We start from the raw sequence: 12,409 nt of genomic DNA on the forward strand, positions 1-12,409 counted from the left end.
CGTCTCAAAGCGCTTCAGATGATATGAAAAGGAAACATTTGTAAGGATATGGGTGGGGAAAGAGTGGGAGTGGGACTGATTGCGTGCTCTTCCAAAGAGCCAACACAGACACGATGGTCTGAATGGCTTCCTTCAGCGCGCTATAGAAATTTAATTTTGTTGTTGTTGTTGTAATATTATAATAATCTTTGCATTTGATATAGCGTTTCTCATGTCACTGAGACGCCTCAAAGCGCTTCACAGAATATACTGAAAGGTGAACGGACTGTATATTTTGTAGGTGGAACGCGGCAGTCAATTGCGCACAGCAGCGTCCCCACAGCCGGTCGTGGATTGAAGTGACCAATTTATTGTCGGGTTTTTTTCTTGTGAGATCATTATCAGGTGAGTGGAGAAAGGAAACTCGCCCGATGTTTCGAACCCACTTGTGAGGCGAGTGCTCCAACCCCTGAGCTACAGGCGATGTTCTATGATCCTCGGGTTTCGCCCACAAACGTGGGGGTCAATTCACCGCACAGTATACGTTCTGCGAAGCGCCTTTGAGACGGCCCCGAAGCCGTGAACAGGCGCCGTGTCAAATGCAACGATTATTATCATTCTGTACGATCGCCCGGTGTGCTGTAAAGCGTAGTGACTGTGCACTTTGCGGGCGGAACCGCGGCGGCCAAGTGGGTAACGGCGGCGTCCCCACAAACAGCGGTGGGGACTGAGGGACCGCGTTGCCTTAACACTGAGGACCATCGATCAACTCCCACCACCTCTCCCCCGTCTCTTCCGCGTGTGACGGGGGTTTGAATTGCGCGCCAAAAGGGGAGGGGTTCGGACACGTCGTGTGTGCGTGCGTGCGTGCGTGTGTGGGGGGGCGGGGCACGTCGCCGCCGTCGCCGCCGCAGCGCGCAGGAACGCCGAGCCCGGAGGGGCGGGGCCCGGCGTGCGCGTGACGTCAGCGGGGCTTTATAGCGGCGCGCGGCGGCGGCCCTGGCGCCGAGCGGGTGGAAGCGTGAGGCGAGGAGGGAGACAGGGCCCCCCCTCCCACCTTCGCTCGCTCGGGGCTCCAGCCACGGCCATGGCCGCCGGCTTCTCAGCCTGGTTCTGGAACGAGAGGTTCTGGCTGCCGCACAACGTCACCTGGGCCGACCTGAAGAACACGGAGGGGGCCGAGTACCCGCAGGCCAGCGACCTGTACCTGGCCTTCCCGGTGGCGCTCGCCATCTTCCTCGTGCGCCTGCTGTTCGAGAGGTAAACGCCGGAGCTCCGGGAGAGGGCGGGCGGGAGGCGGCGCGGTGCAGCTCAGCGCGAGGACCGCCCCCCCCCCGACTGACTGACTGACTGGACGGGCGGCCACTCGGGGCTCGCGGCGCCCCACCACGTGACCGCCCCCCGGAAGGCGGGCCGGTCCCTGATTGGCCGGCGCCCGCCCACCGACCCCGCCCGCCTGTCCATCATTAAAGGGATCGCTCGGTTTCATTATTGTCGGCAGAGATTGAGTGATCCAGACAAGCCACAGGGGCTAATATATTTTTCCCTCCTCCTCCAGCCCTGGGGCAACCCCCCAACCCACCCCAAGGGTTTCACTTCAGACAATCAAAGGTGGGGGGGGGGTTAGGTGAGCGGTATCTAATAATAATATCTACTTTCAGTCAGTCCTCCTGATAATATTGGTTGCATTTGATTTAGTGTCTTATCGCGTCGTCGAGAGCCGTCTCCACGCACATCACAGAATATACCGTATAGCTCATAAGTCGAGTGACTGTGTGCTTTGTGGGTGGAACACGGCAGCCAGTTGCGCACCAGCGGTGGATTGAGTGACCAAATTAGCCGTCGAGCGAGCGACTGATTCTCATCTGGGGGATTGTTGGCCGGGAAAACCGGGGGGCGAGAGAGAGAGAGAGAGAGAGAGACTCCCGACTCTTTCCACCCGACAGAGCTGCGAATTGGGAACAGATGGGGAGTGAGGATGATGACAGCGCACTGCTCTCTTCCCGCCCCCCCCCCCCCAGCACTGCACTGGAACGTCAGGCTGGACTGGGAGCTCAGTGTCTCTCAACGTAGGTCTTGAAGGCACTACCTCCTTCCTCGGAGGTGAGAGTGGGGCTGACACTGGCATCGAGCCACCAGTTAGCCTGCTGTGTTTGGTCGTCCCACATCTACTGTGTGTAACGATGCTTCCTGATGGCTGGCTTTTCTAGTTGTTCCTTGATGTGCAATAACCACAACGAACAATCCTTGCATTTGATGTAGCGTCTGATCGAGTCTTCTAGACATTTGAAAGCGCCTCACAGATTATATTGTAAAATGAATTAACTGTGTATTTTGTGGTCCACCAACAGTCGTAGATTGAGTGACCAATTTTTTTTTGAAGTAATTATTACCCCCAGAAAAGCGATATGCCAATTGACTAACAAGTGAGTTCCTACTCTCATCCTACTGGGTGAAAGCCAACTTTCTACAGTTGAACGTCAACAGGACCTAGGCTCTCCTGGTCGGCTCGCGCCAGGGCCTCCGCACCTTAGGCACTGGCAGCATCAACATTCACGGATGCACACTCCACCTCACCAAGCCAGTCAAGAGCCTCGATGTCTTGTTTGACTCAACTGTCTTCTCTCCCCCACATCCATGCCATGACCCACTCTGCCTTCCCCCACCGGACAACATTGCCAGACTCTGCCACTATCTCACCCCTTGGACCGCCGAAACCCTCATACATGTGGAGTCCTGTAGCTCAGTGGTTAGAGCACTCGCTTTGCAAGTGAGAGACCTGAGTTCAATTCCAGGCAGAGGGCCAAACCTCGGGCAAGTTTCCTTACTCCACACAGAGCCTAATAATAATCCCTCCAAAAACCAAAACAATAATAAATTGGTCATTTTCAATCTACGACTGTTTGTGGGACATTGCTGTGCGCAATTGGCTGCCGCGTTCGCCCACAAATATACAGTCAATTCACTTTACAGTGTGTTCTGTGAAGCGCTTTGGGACGTCCTCCCGACGTGAAAAGCGCTATATCAAATGCAAGGATTATTATTATTACATGCCTTCATTATAACCAGGGTTGACTATGCTAATGACCTGCTGGTTGGTCTTCCTTCCACAAGCTGCAGACCATCCAGAACGCTGCAGCATGTGTCCTCTGCGGCACCAAGCTCCGTGACCCCATCACGCCCCCTCGTCTGGCTCCACTGGCTCTCCATCCCTCACAGGATCGAGTTCAAAATTCTTGACCTCGCCTTCGAGGCCCTCCCTGGCCTCACCCCCTCCTACCTCTCCGACCCACTAGCCCTTTATCATCCTATCCACTCCCACCGCTTAGCGGGCTCCGACCGCTCCACTATCGGTGGTCGGCCCTTCAGCGTCTCTGCCCCCATCCTCAGGAACTCCATCCCACATTCCCTTCACCTTCACCTTGCTCCCTCCCTTGCCTCCCTCCTCTTCAACCATGCCTTTGGCCACCCTCTCTCACCCCCCCCCCCACCCCCGGTCCTAAACCCCGAGTGTTCAGTGCCTCGGGAAACATGAAAGGCCTTCCAATGTGAAAGGCGCTTTACGAATCTAATTTTGTGTTGTGCCTAAACAGAGGTGTGGAGTAAGGAAACGTCCCCAACGTTCCGCCCTGACCTGGGAATCAAACCCAAGTTTCGCTCGTGAGGCGAGTGCTCTAACCACTGAGCTACAGGACCCCATTTTTTTTGAATCCACGCAATGTTTGAATACACAATGTAACAAGATAACAAAAAGATTAATTTGCTAGAAAATGGTGGCAGGTTTGTCAGCCAGGCACAGCATTTTGGAGATTGGGTTTGAACTGAAATGCTAAGCTCTTACCCCCTCGCTTGTGTCCTTCAAGGCCCGCCTCAAGACCTTCCTCTTCGACTGAGCTTTCGGTGACCCTCTTACCCGCACCCTCTATGCCCTTCCCCCATCCTGATCCCAACCCCTACCTCGGGCGCACTTCCATGACTGTCTAAGCTTTGGGACGCCATCCCGATGTGAAAGGTGCTGCGCCAATGTAATTTATTGTGCTCTTTCAGGTGATGACTAATCTGTGAGTGTTCCAGTTTGCGGCACAGATTGTGCTGTGATGCCAGGTGTAGCACTAGTCACCTCTGAGTCAGAAGATTGTGGATTCAAGCCTCAGTCTAGGCTGCTGCTCCAGTGCAGTGCTGGGGGAAGAACTGCCGAGTTGGAAATGGTGTCTTTCGGACGAGACATTGAACTGAGAGTGTCTGTCTGTTCAGGGAGACACTAAAGATTCTATAATACTATTTGAAAAGAGAAGGGTATTTCTCCTGGTGTCCTGGCCAACAATTCCCCCAGATAAAATTGGTTAATCTCTTCATTAATCTCTACAAGCGCTCTGGGACATTACCTTGTGTGAAGGGTGGTGTATAAATGCTTGTTGTTTATGGCTTTTGTGTGACATTGGTTGCCATGTTTGCCTGCAAAACACACAGACGCTATGCTTAAAGTTGACACCTGTGAAGCTCTTTGATACTTCCTCCTGACTTGAAAAGTGCGATGTCAAATGCAAGGTTTGTTTATTTTACAGTATGGGCAAATTCTCTGTTGCCAGTCTGTTTTCTAATTAATATGCTGCTTATCTGCACTCCCAACTTACCTGTGTTTGTGCAAGATAAGTAAATTTATTACATGCGCAGTACAGGGTTAGAGACTGAGGGAGAATTAAAGAGTGGGTGTCTGAGGAAAAAGTCAAGAGATAAGAGAGGGTCACAAAAGAGTTGGAAACAAAGGTAGTTTAAGTTGATCTATAATTTAGAATTGGTTACTTAATGCTCTAAGATGCTCTCCTGGTGTTCCCTGCGTTCTGCTCTGCCGCTTTCAACTCCCTCTACAGAAATATGTAAAATGTATTCTAACCTGTGTCCTATTTACATTGGATTTACATACTTGCCAATATTTCTCCCAACAACGGCTACACATGACATTTACACAGCGCTCTTCATGTCAGGAGGACGTCTCAAGGCGGTGGACAGTCAGAGATTTGGATTTGAGCTGGGGGTTGGGGGCAGGAAGGGTGGGGGGCAGGGAGGGTAGGGTTAGGAGGGTGATTGAAGGCACATTAAGAGAGCTGTAGAATACTAATTTACATTCATATAACGCCTTTTGTGCTGGAGGATGTTCAAAGTGCTCAACAGTACTGACTTGGCATCTGAGATATGTGTGTGTGTATCTATACATACACAGTAAACTCCTGATAATTTGATCCTGTGTTAACTTGCTATACCACTTGTGTCATCAGGCTATCAATATCCTGGCCACATTTATTTATGTATTTATACCTATGCCTAACTCACCGCTCCTGATAACTTGTCACTGAGCCCTTTTCCCTTGGAGCTAGATACAGTTAAAATTTGCATATGTCTTAACTTTATAAATCATATAATCACCTAACAACAACTTGCATTTACTTGGTTGCACACTACAACTGACCAAGCCAGTCAGGAACCAGTCTTGTTCGATCCCCAACTGTCTTTTCTTCAAGCCATGACTTGCTCTGCCTTCCCTCACCTCTGTAACATTGCCTGACTCTGCCATTACCTCACCCCTCAGGCCACTGAAACTCTTGTTCATGCCGTCATCACCCACCAGGCACGATATGCCCTGCTTGTTGGCCCTCCCTCCACAGTCTGCAGATAATCCAGATCTCTGCAGCCCATGTCCTCTCCCACACCAAACTCCATGACCCCATCTCGCCCATTCTCGCCCATTCCATTGGCTCCCTATCTTTCAAAGAATCCAGTTCACCTCAAGTCCTGCATCGCCTCACCTTACCTCTGCGACCTCCTAGCCCCCTACTCACCCGCCCACTCCCTTTGCTCAGCCGGCTCCAGTTTGTACCACGTCCCCTGACCCACCCGCCCCACTATTGGCAGGAGAGCCTTCAGCCACTCTGCCACCAACCCCTGGAATTCCATCCCCCAATCACTCCGCCTCGCCCCCTCCTTAACCTCCTTCAAGTCTGGAATGGGGCAACATATACCTCCTTCAAGTCCTGCCTCAAAGCCCTCCTTTTCGACCATGCTATTGGTTACCCCCCCACTCCCCTCCCTTCTCCCTCCCTGACCCCAGCTCTGGTCTGAAATGCTGTACACTGTCCAGCGCCTTGGGATGTCCTCCCAACGTGAAAGGCGCTGTGCAAATGTAATCTTGTTATATAGTCCTGTAGCTCAGTGGTTAGAGCACTCGCCTCACAAGCAAGAAACCTGGGTTTGATTCCCAACAGGGTGAAATCTTGGGCAAGTTTCCTTACTCCATACACCTGATAATAATCCCTCAAGAAAAAAACAATAATAGTTAGTCACTGCAATCCACGACCGTTTGCGGGGACGCTGCTGTGTGTCCACAATTGGCTGCTGCGTTCGCGCACAGATATACAGTACATTCACTTTACAGTATATTCTGTGAAGTGCTTTGAGACGTCCAGAAGACGTGAAAAGCCCTATATCAGATGCAAGGATTATTATAATATAGCATTCTTCACGCCAGTTGGCATCTCGGAGCGCTTACAATTGACTATATTTTGTGAGCGAAACGTAGCAGCCAATTGCGCAGCTTCTACCTCGTAACGCCACTCCCCTGTCCTCCATTACTCACTCCCACGTTACCAGCTGCATTATATCGCGGGAAATGATGTACTGATCCTTCGATGTATGTGCACTTATCGTCCGGCTGCTGATTTTCCATTTCCCTTATCTATTTTCAATGTGAGGTTAGGTTCTGATGGCTGCAGTGGTTCCCAAATGTTCTCCTATCATGTGTCACATCCTTAACCTGGTTTGTTATCCAGAACCAGATCAGGCTTCATCTTGTCAGACTGGTTATACAGTAAAATTCGCATTAATCTAATCTGTATAAAATCGTATAATCGCCAAAGTTGTACATCTGCCCAAGTCCCGTTCAAGAATTTATATTCTTTGCAAGTTTGACATAGCTCATACTTTGTATAAGTCATTAACTCGGTTGGTAGTCAATTGGCGGATCGCTTTCCGGGGGTAATAATCCATTTTAAAATTTTTAAAAAAATTTAGGTACTCAGTCCATGACTGTTTGAGGGACACTGCTGTGTGCATTTGGCTGCTGCATTTCCCCCACAACACATGTAGTCACTTCACTTTTACAGTATATTTGGTGAAGCGCTTTGAGATTTCTAAAAGACGTGATAAGGCCCTATATCAGAATGCAAGGATTATTATATAACTGTATGGCCCCAATTGCTACAACTTGTGTGAGGTTTACTGTATCAATTAAGCAAAGTTCTGGATAAATTTCAAATGTTCTTCCCCATTATGACCACAGATATATATAATAATAATCTTTGCATTTGATATAACACTTTATCACATTTTTGAAACGTCTCTAAGCACTTCAGAGAATACTGTAAAGTGGATTGATTGTATTTTGTGGGCGAAATGTGAGATTTAAACCTTAAAGTTCTCTAAATTACCTATGAATCTGATTCTCTGTTTCTATCCTGTTATTTGGTGGTGCATAAATGTAGAAATATGGGAACAGATCCACATTAGTACTGTATTTCTTAATCCAGATACTCAATCTGAAATCACTTTCCTTCCTTCCTTCCTTTCAACAATCATATCCTTAGTTANTTTTTTCTCTCCTTGATCTGTCCTGAAAATTCTGTCGCCAGGGGTATTCAGTTCCCGTTCTGTACGGCAGTGAGACGTGCGAGGGAGTGGGGAGAAGGACTTTGAAAGATAAAGAGCATTGTTTCAGAAAATAGGATCAGTCAAATAGATGGTAATGAACTTTTCCGGTCTTGTGTGTGTCTTTATGTAAAGGTCTTTTCAGAATTAATTAGCCAAACTGATAGATCCTTGTCTCGAGTGCTGCCTGTTCTGAATTTAAGGGATAGCCCCCTTCTCTCTATGTGACTCCAGACCCTCCTTTTTCACTGTGCCTTCGGGCATCCTCCTTCCCCTGCCCTCCCTCCTTCCCTCCTGAACCCAACCCCCAGCTCCGGTGCGGATCCCTGACTGTCCAGTGCCATAGGATGTCCTCCTGTACAAATGTAATTTGTTGTTGTTGTAACTGGATGGATGACCCCACACTCCATTCTGTCAGAACCGTTATGACTACTTCAGTGTTGTCTCTGCATTTTGACAGATTCCAGAAAATATTTGGTAGGAAGTTTCCCTGTACTTTGTTTTGTACTTTTCTCTCACCCATTCTCTCAATCTGGAGGCTACGGATTCGAGCCAGACAACTGTGGTTTGGAACAGTCTTGGCATCCCATTCCTAAGTGCGTGTTCTTGTAGCTTTTTACGTACTATCAAGTCTACCCATGGGCGAGGGAGAGTAGCAGCACAAGCAACATTCCACTTTGGAACAAGTAAAGGCCTGGCTTTGTGTGGAGCCTTTTTGGTTCCTCTTTAGCCTGTTATTTTGGGTTCCTCTTGATGGCCTGTTTCACCGGCAAGTGTGAGAGTGAGATATCTAGCTCAGGGTATTCCCAGTTTCAGTCTATTAGCTCATCTTCTACAATTGGCCAAAGTGTCCTTAGGCAAAGGGAGGAGTATCGATAATAATAACAATCCTTGCATTTGATTTAGCGCCTTATCACTTCTTTGAGACATGTCAAAGCGCTTCACAGAATATATTGTAAAATGAGTTGACTGTATATTTTGTAGGCGAAACGTGGCAGCCAATTGACTACAGCAGTGTCCCACAAACACTTGTTCACCCCATCGAATCCCCTCCTAATTTTGGAAAACTTCTATTGTCTCCTCTTAATCTCTGCTCCAAGCAGAATAATCCTAGCTTCTCTAGCCTCTTCTGAAATTCACTTTACAGTATATTCTGTGAAGCCCTTTGAGACGTCTCGAAGACGTGAATAAGGCGCTATATATCAAAAGAAGGATTATTATTATAATTCATTTCACTTTTTAAAAAGTTTGGGTATTTTGGAAGGATTACAATCTCATTCTCATCTGAAATTCATCTTCCCTCCACACAAAACGAAAAGAAGGGAGATTTGGTGATCCATCTCACATTGACCTGGGGCTGGTATTAATGGCTGCGGGGGTGTTGTGCTCTAGTTTTTCGTGTCTGGAAGCGCTCGCTGTTGAATTAAAAACATAGTTCAGTCTTTGAAAAAGGCTGAATAACACAGGGATTAATTGATCTAAATGATTCATATTGGTATAGTTTGATGCTATTGTTATTGGTATAACAATAATAAATTGGTCACTCAATCCACAATTGTTTGTGGGACGCTGCTGTGCATAATTGGCTGCCGTGTTTCGCCCACAAAATATACAGTCATTACACTTTACAATATATTCAGTGAAGCGATTTGAGACGTCTAGAAGACGTGAAAAGTGCTATATCAAATGCAAGGATTATTATTTATATATAACAGGTGATGGAGTATAGACTGAGCTGTGTCCTGGAGAGTTACCGGGTCAACAAATGACGTGATCTTCCCAATTGCAGTAAAACCAACAGAAGTCTGATCTGTGACAATTGTATAATTGCCTAAATCATACATCTGCCCCATTCCAGAGTTTATATTCTAGGCAAGTTTGACATAACTTATACTTTATATAAGTCATATTAAATGCCTGGTCCCAACTGATATGACTTGTGTATTGCATTAAATCTCACATAATTTGTATCAGTTTTCTGTGAAGTGTTGAGACTATTTGTAGATAACCATGACCAGTGATCTACGAAGTGCCATTTTCAAAAAATATATATGTGGGGGCTTATTGAACAGGAACCCTCTCCCTTTTCCAGTTAGCGCCACGGGATCTTTAGCGTCCACCTGAACAGGTGGAGACGGGAAGACAGTTTAACATCTCATTTGAAGAATGGCACCTCTGGCAATGAAGCCCTCCCTTGCCCCCTCTCCCCTTACTGCGCTTGTCGGTGTCTGTGCTGTTTGGATCATTGTGCAATTAGGATCAGTGAAGAAAGATGTGCCATGTTGAAAAGCTGAAATACATCAAATCACAGGAGTCCAGCACCTGTTTTCACTGCATGAGGAAATCTAGTGTTGTATCCAGCCAGATTCCAGTCATTTTCCTAGGATGACGTAATGGGAAGCAGATGGCCCCATGTCCAGATGTACCCGGCCTCCTTGTGACAATCGATACCCTTCCATGTCGAGATGCCTGGCACCGTGCACCGGCGATATGAGCTGATGGGGGCGAAGAATAATTCTGTACCGCTTTGTAATATCGATGGCGCTTGCTCTTTGTGTGTCTTTGCTGGCTGTAATATCTCCACGGGTGAATCTAATGTGGAGTCCTGTAGCGTAGTGGTTAGAGCACTCGCCTAGGAAGAGAGATGACCTGGGTTCAATTCTCAAGTGGGGCAAAACTTTAGGCAAGTTTTCTTACTACACACACCTCTGTTTACCTAACAGTACGTAGGAACCTGGTTGTTAAGTCGATTGGCAGTTCGCTTTTCTGGGGGTAATAATCCCTTGCAAACAAATTTTTTAAAAATGTGTTCACGCAATCCACGACTGTTTTATGCGCAATTGGCTGCGGGTTTCGTCCACAAAATATACAGTCAATTCACTTTACAGTATGTTGTGCGACTCTCTTTGAGACGCCTCAAAGATGCGATAAAGCGCTATATCAAATGCAAGGATTATTGTTTGTATTATTATTATTATTTTGAGTGGTTGACAGCTCTGCCAACCGAAAGAGGTTAGCGTATCGGGCAAATGGAGCATGTGTAACAGACATACTTGCTGGCATGCTGACAGCCCATTCCCTTCAAGATGGTGCCCCCCCACTCCCCCACACACAATGCAGTGCGATGTGTTGCCTGGCAAGTTCAACAATGTTGTCTGATTTTTCATACAGGGAAAAAAGTCCTTTTTTCCTTTTATAGGTCAATAGTTCCACAGCTGCTGCTCTGCTTCTAGTGCGTTCAAGCGAGCAGTTTTATCAACTGTACCAAGCTTTCACCTAAAGGGTGCAGACTCCTGGGTCGTGTGTTTATGTGTCTGTGATTGACGGCCCTTTTTACTTCTCACACTTTGTGTAGAAGATTCCCACAGGCACTGATATCGCAGTGTGATACAGACTTGGCCTGCTATAGTGCGGGCTTTATACCTGATATGTTTACTCGGGAAGTTAAACTGATTAATGTAAGACTCGGTGCTGTGTTGTGACAACAGTTAGTTTGTATTGTGGCAGGATGAGATTAGATTAACCTCTCTCGTGTTGCATTGAGGATTACCGCCTGCTAAAATAATAATGATGTGGTCCACGACTGTTTGTGGGATGTTGCTGTGCGCAAGTGGCTACTGCGTTTCGCCCACAAAATATACAGCCAAATCCCTTTATCGAATATTCTGTCGAGCACTTTGAGACGTCTCAACGATGTGTTAAGGTGCTATAACAAATGCAAGGATTATTATTATTAAAGCGCAACCCAAACCAAGGGATAAATGTCCTTTCTGACAGCTGGAATGGGCGTAACTTTGGCCATCACAGTGCTAATATGCGTGACTCATAGGTTAAACTATTTATTGGAGGGAGTGGGTGTGTGGGAAGTGCAAGATGTCCTTCTGTCCCGTGGGGGGAAAACATCCAATGTGGAGTAGAGGAACTTTACACTCATCTAACGGTGCTCTGCTCTTGCCTTTGCCATTATTATTATTATTTTTATTATTATTATTATTTACACTGCAGTAGTGCAGTACCTTTGTTGATTCCCTGGGTTTTTGGAAGGAAAAGCAAGGCAACTTGGGCATCTCACTCGTATTTTCATTGCAGTTCTAGTTGACAGCAGGACCTGTAATATCAACCAATCCAGAATCTGAGTGGCTGCAGAGTGCATTTGGCACATGTCAGCTTGTATTTATCAGGACACAAGATAATAATAATAATAATAATAATCCTTGCATTTGATATAGCGCTTTTCACGTCGGGAGGACGTCCCAAAGCGCTTCACAGAACACACTGTAAAGTGAATTGACTGTATATTTGTGGGCGAACGCGGCAGCCAATTGTGCACAGCAATGTCCCACAAACAGTCGTAGATTGAAAATGACCAATTTATTATTGTTTTTGGTTTTGGAGGGATTATTATTAGGCTCTGTGTGGAGTAAGGAAACTTGCCCAAGGTTTCGCCCTCTGCCTGGGATTGAACTCGGGTCTCTCGCTTGCCAAGCGAGTGCTCTAACCATTGAGCTACAGGACTACAGGATATTATGTTTGGTGAGATGGATTGCTGGAGCAACGTTGGAAATAATTACATATTGTATAATAATAATTTGGTCACTCAATCCTCGATTGTATGTGGGGACACTGCTGTGCGCAATTGGCTGCTGCATTTTGCCCACAAAATGCACAGTTACTACACTTTACATATATTCTGTGAAGCACTTTGAGATGTCTTGAAGACGTGATAACGCGC

At 47.1% G+C, this 12,409-nt stretch overlaps 1 protein-coding gene across 2 annotated transcripts in view; it reads left to right on the forward strand.

Moving 5' to 3' along the window:
- The first annotated feature begins 1,050 nt into the window (after positions 1-1,050).
- LOC103190303 (ceramide synthase 6) overlaps positions 1,051-12,409 on the forward strand; it is a 43,633-nt gene continuing 32,274 nt past the window's right edge. For both annotated transcript variants that reach the window (XM_042344190.1, XM_042344191.1), the window contains exon 1: positions 1,051-1,239. In XM_042344190.1, the coding sequence (XP_042200124.1) occupies positions 1,067-1,239 (173 nt within the window). In that variant the 5' untranslated portion in view covers positions 1,051-1,066. The remainder of the gene's footprint in view (positions 1,240-12,409) is intronic.

This window comes from Callorhinchus milii, unplaced genomic scaffold, assembly GCF_018977255.1.
Source record: "Callorhinchus milii isolate IMCB2004 unplaced genomic scaffold, IMCB_Cmil_1.0 Scaffold27, whole genome shotgun sequence".
Taxonomy (NCBI): domain Eukaryota; kingdom Metazoa; phylum Chordata; class Chondrichthyes; order Chimaeriformes; family Callorhinchidae; genus Callorhinchus; species Callorhinchus milii.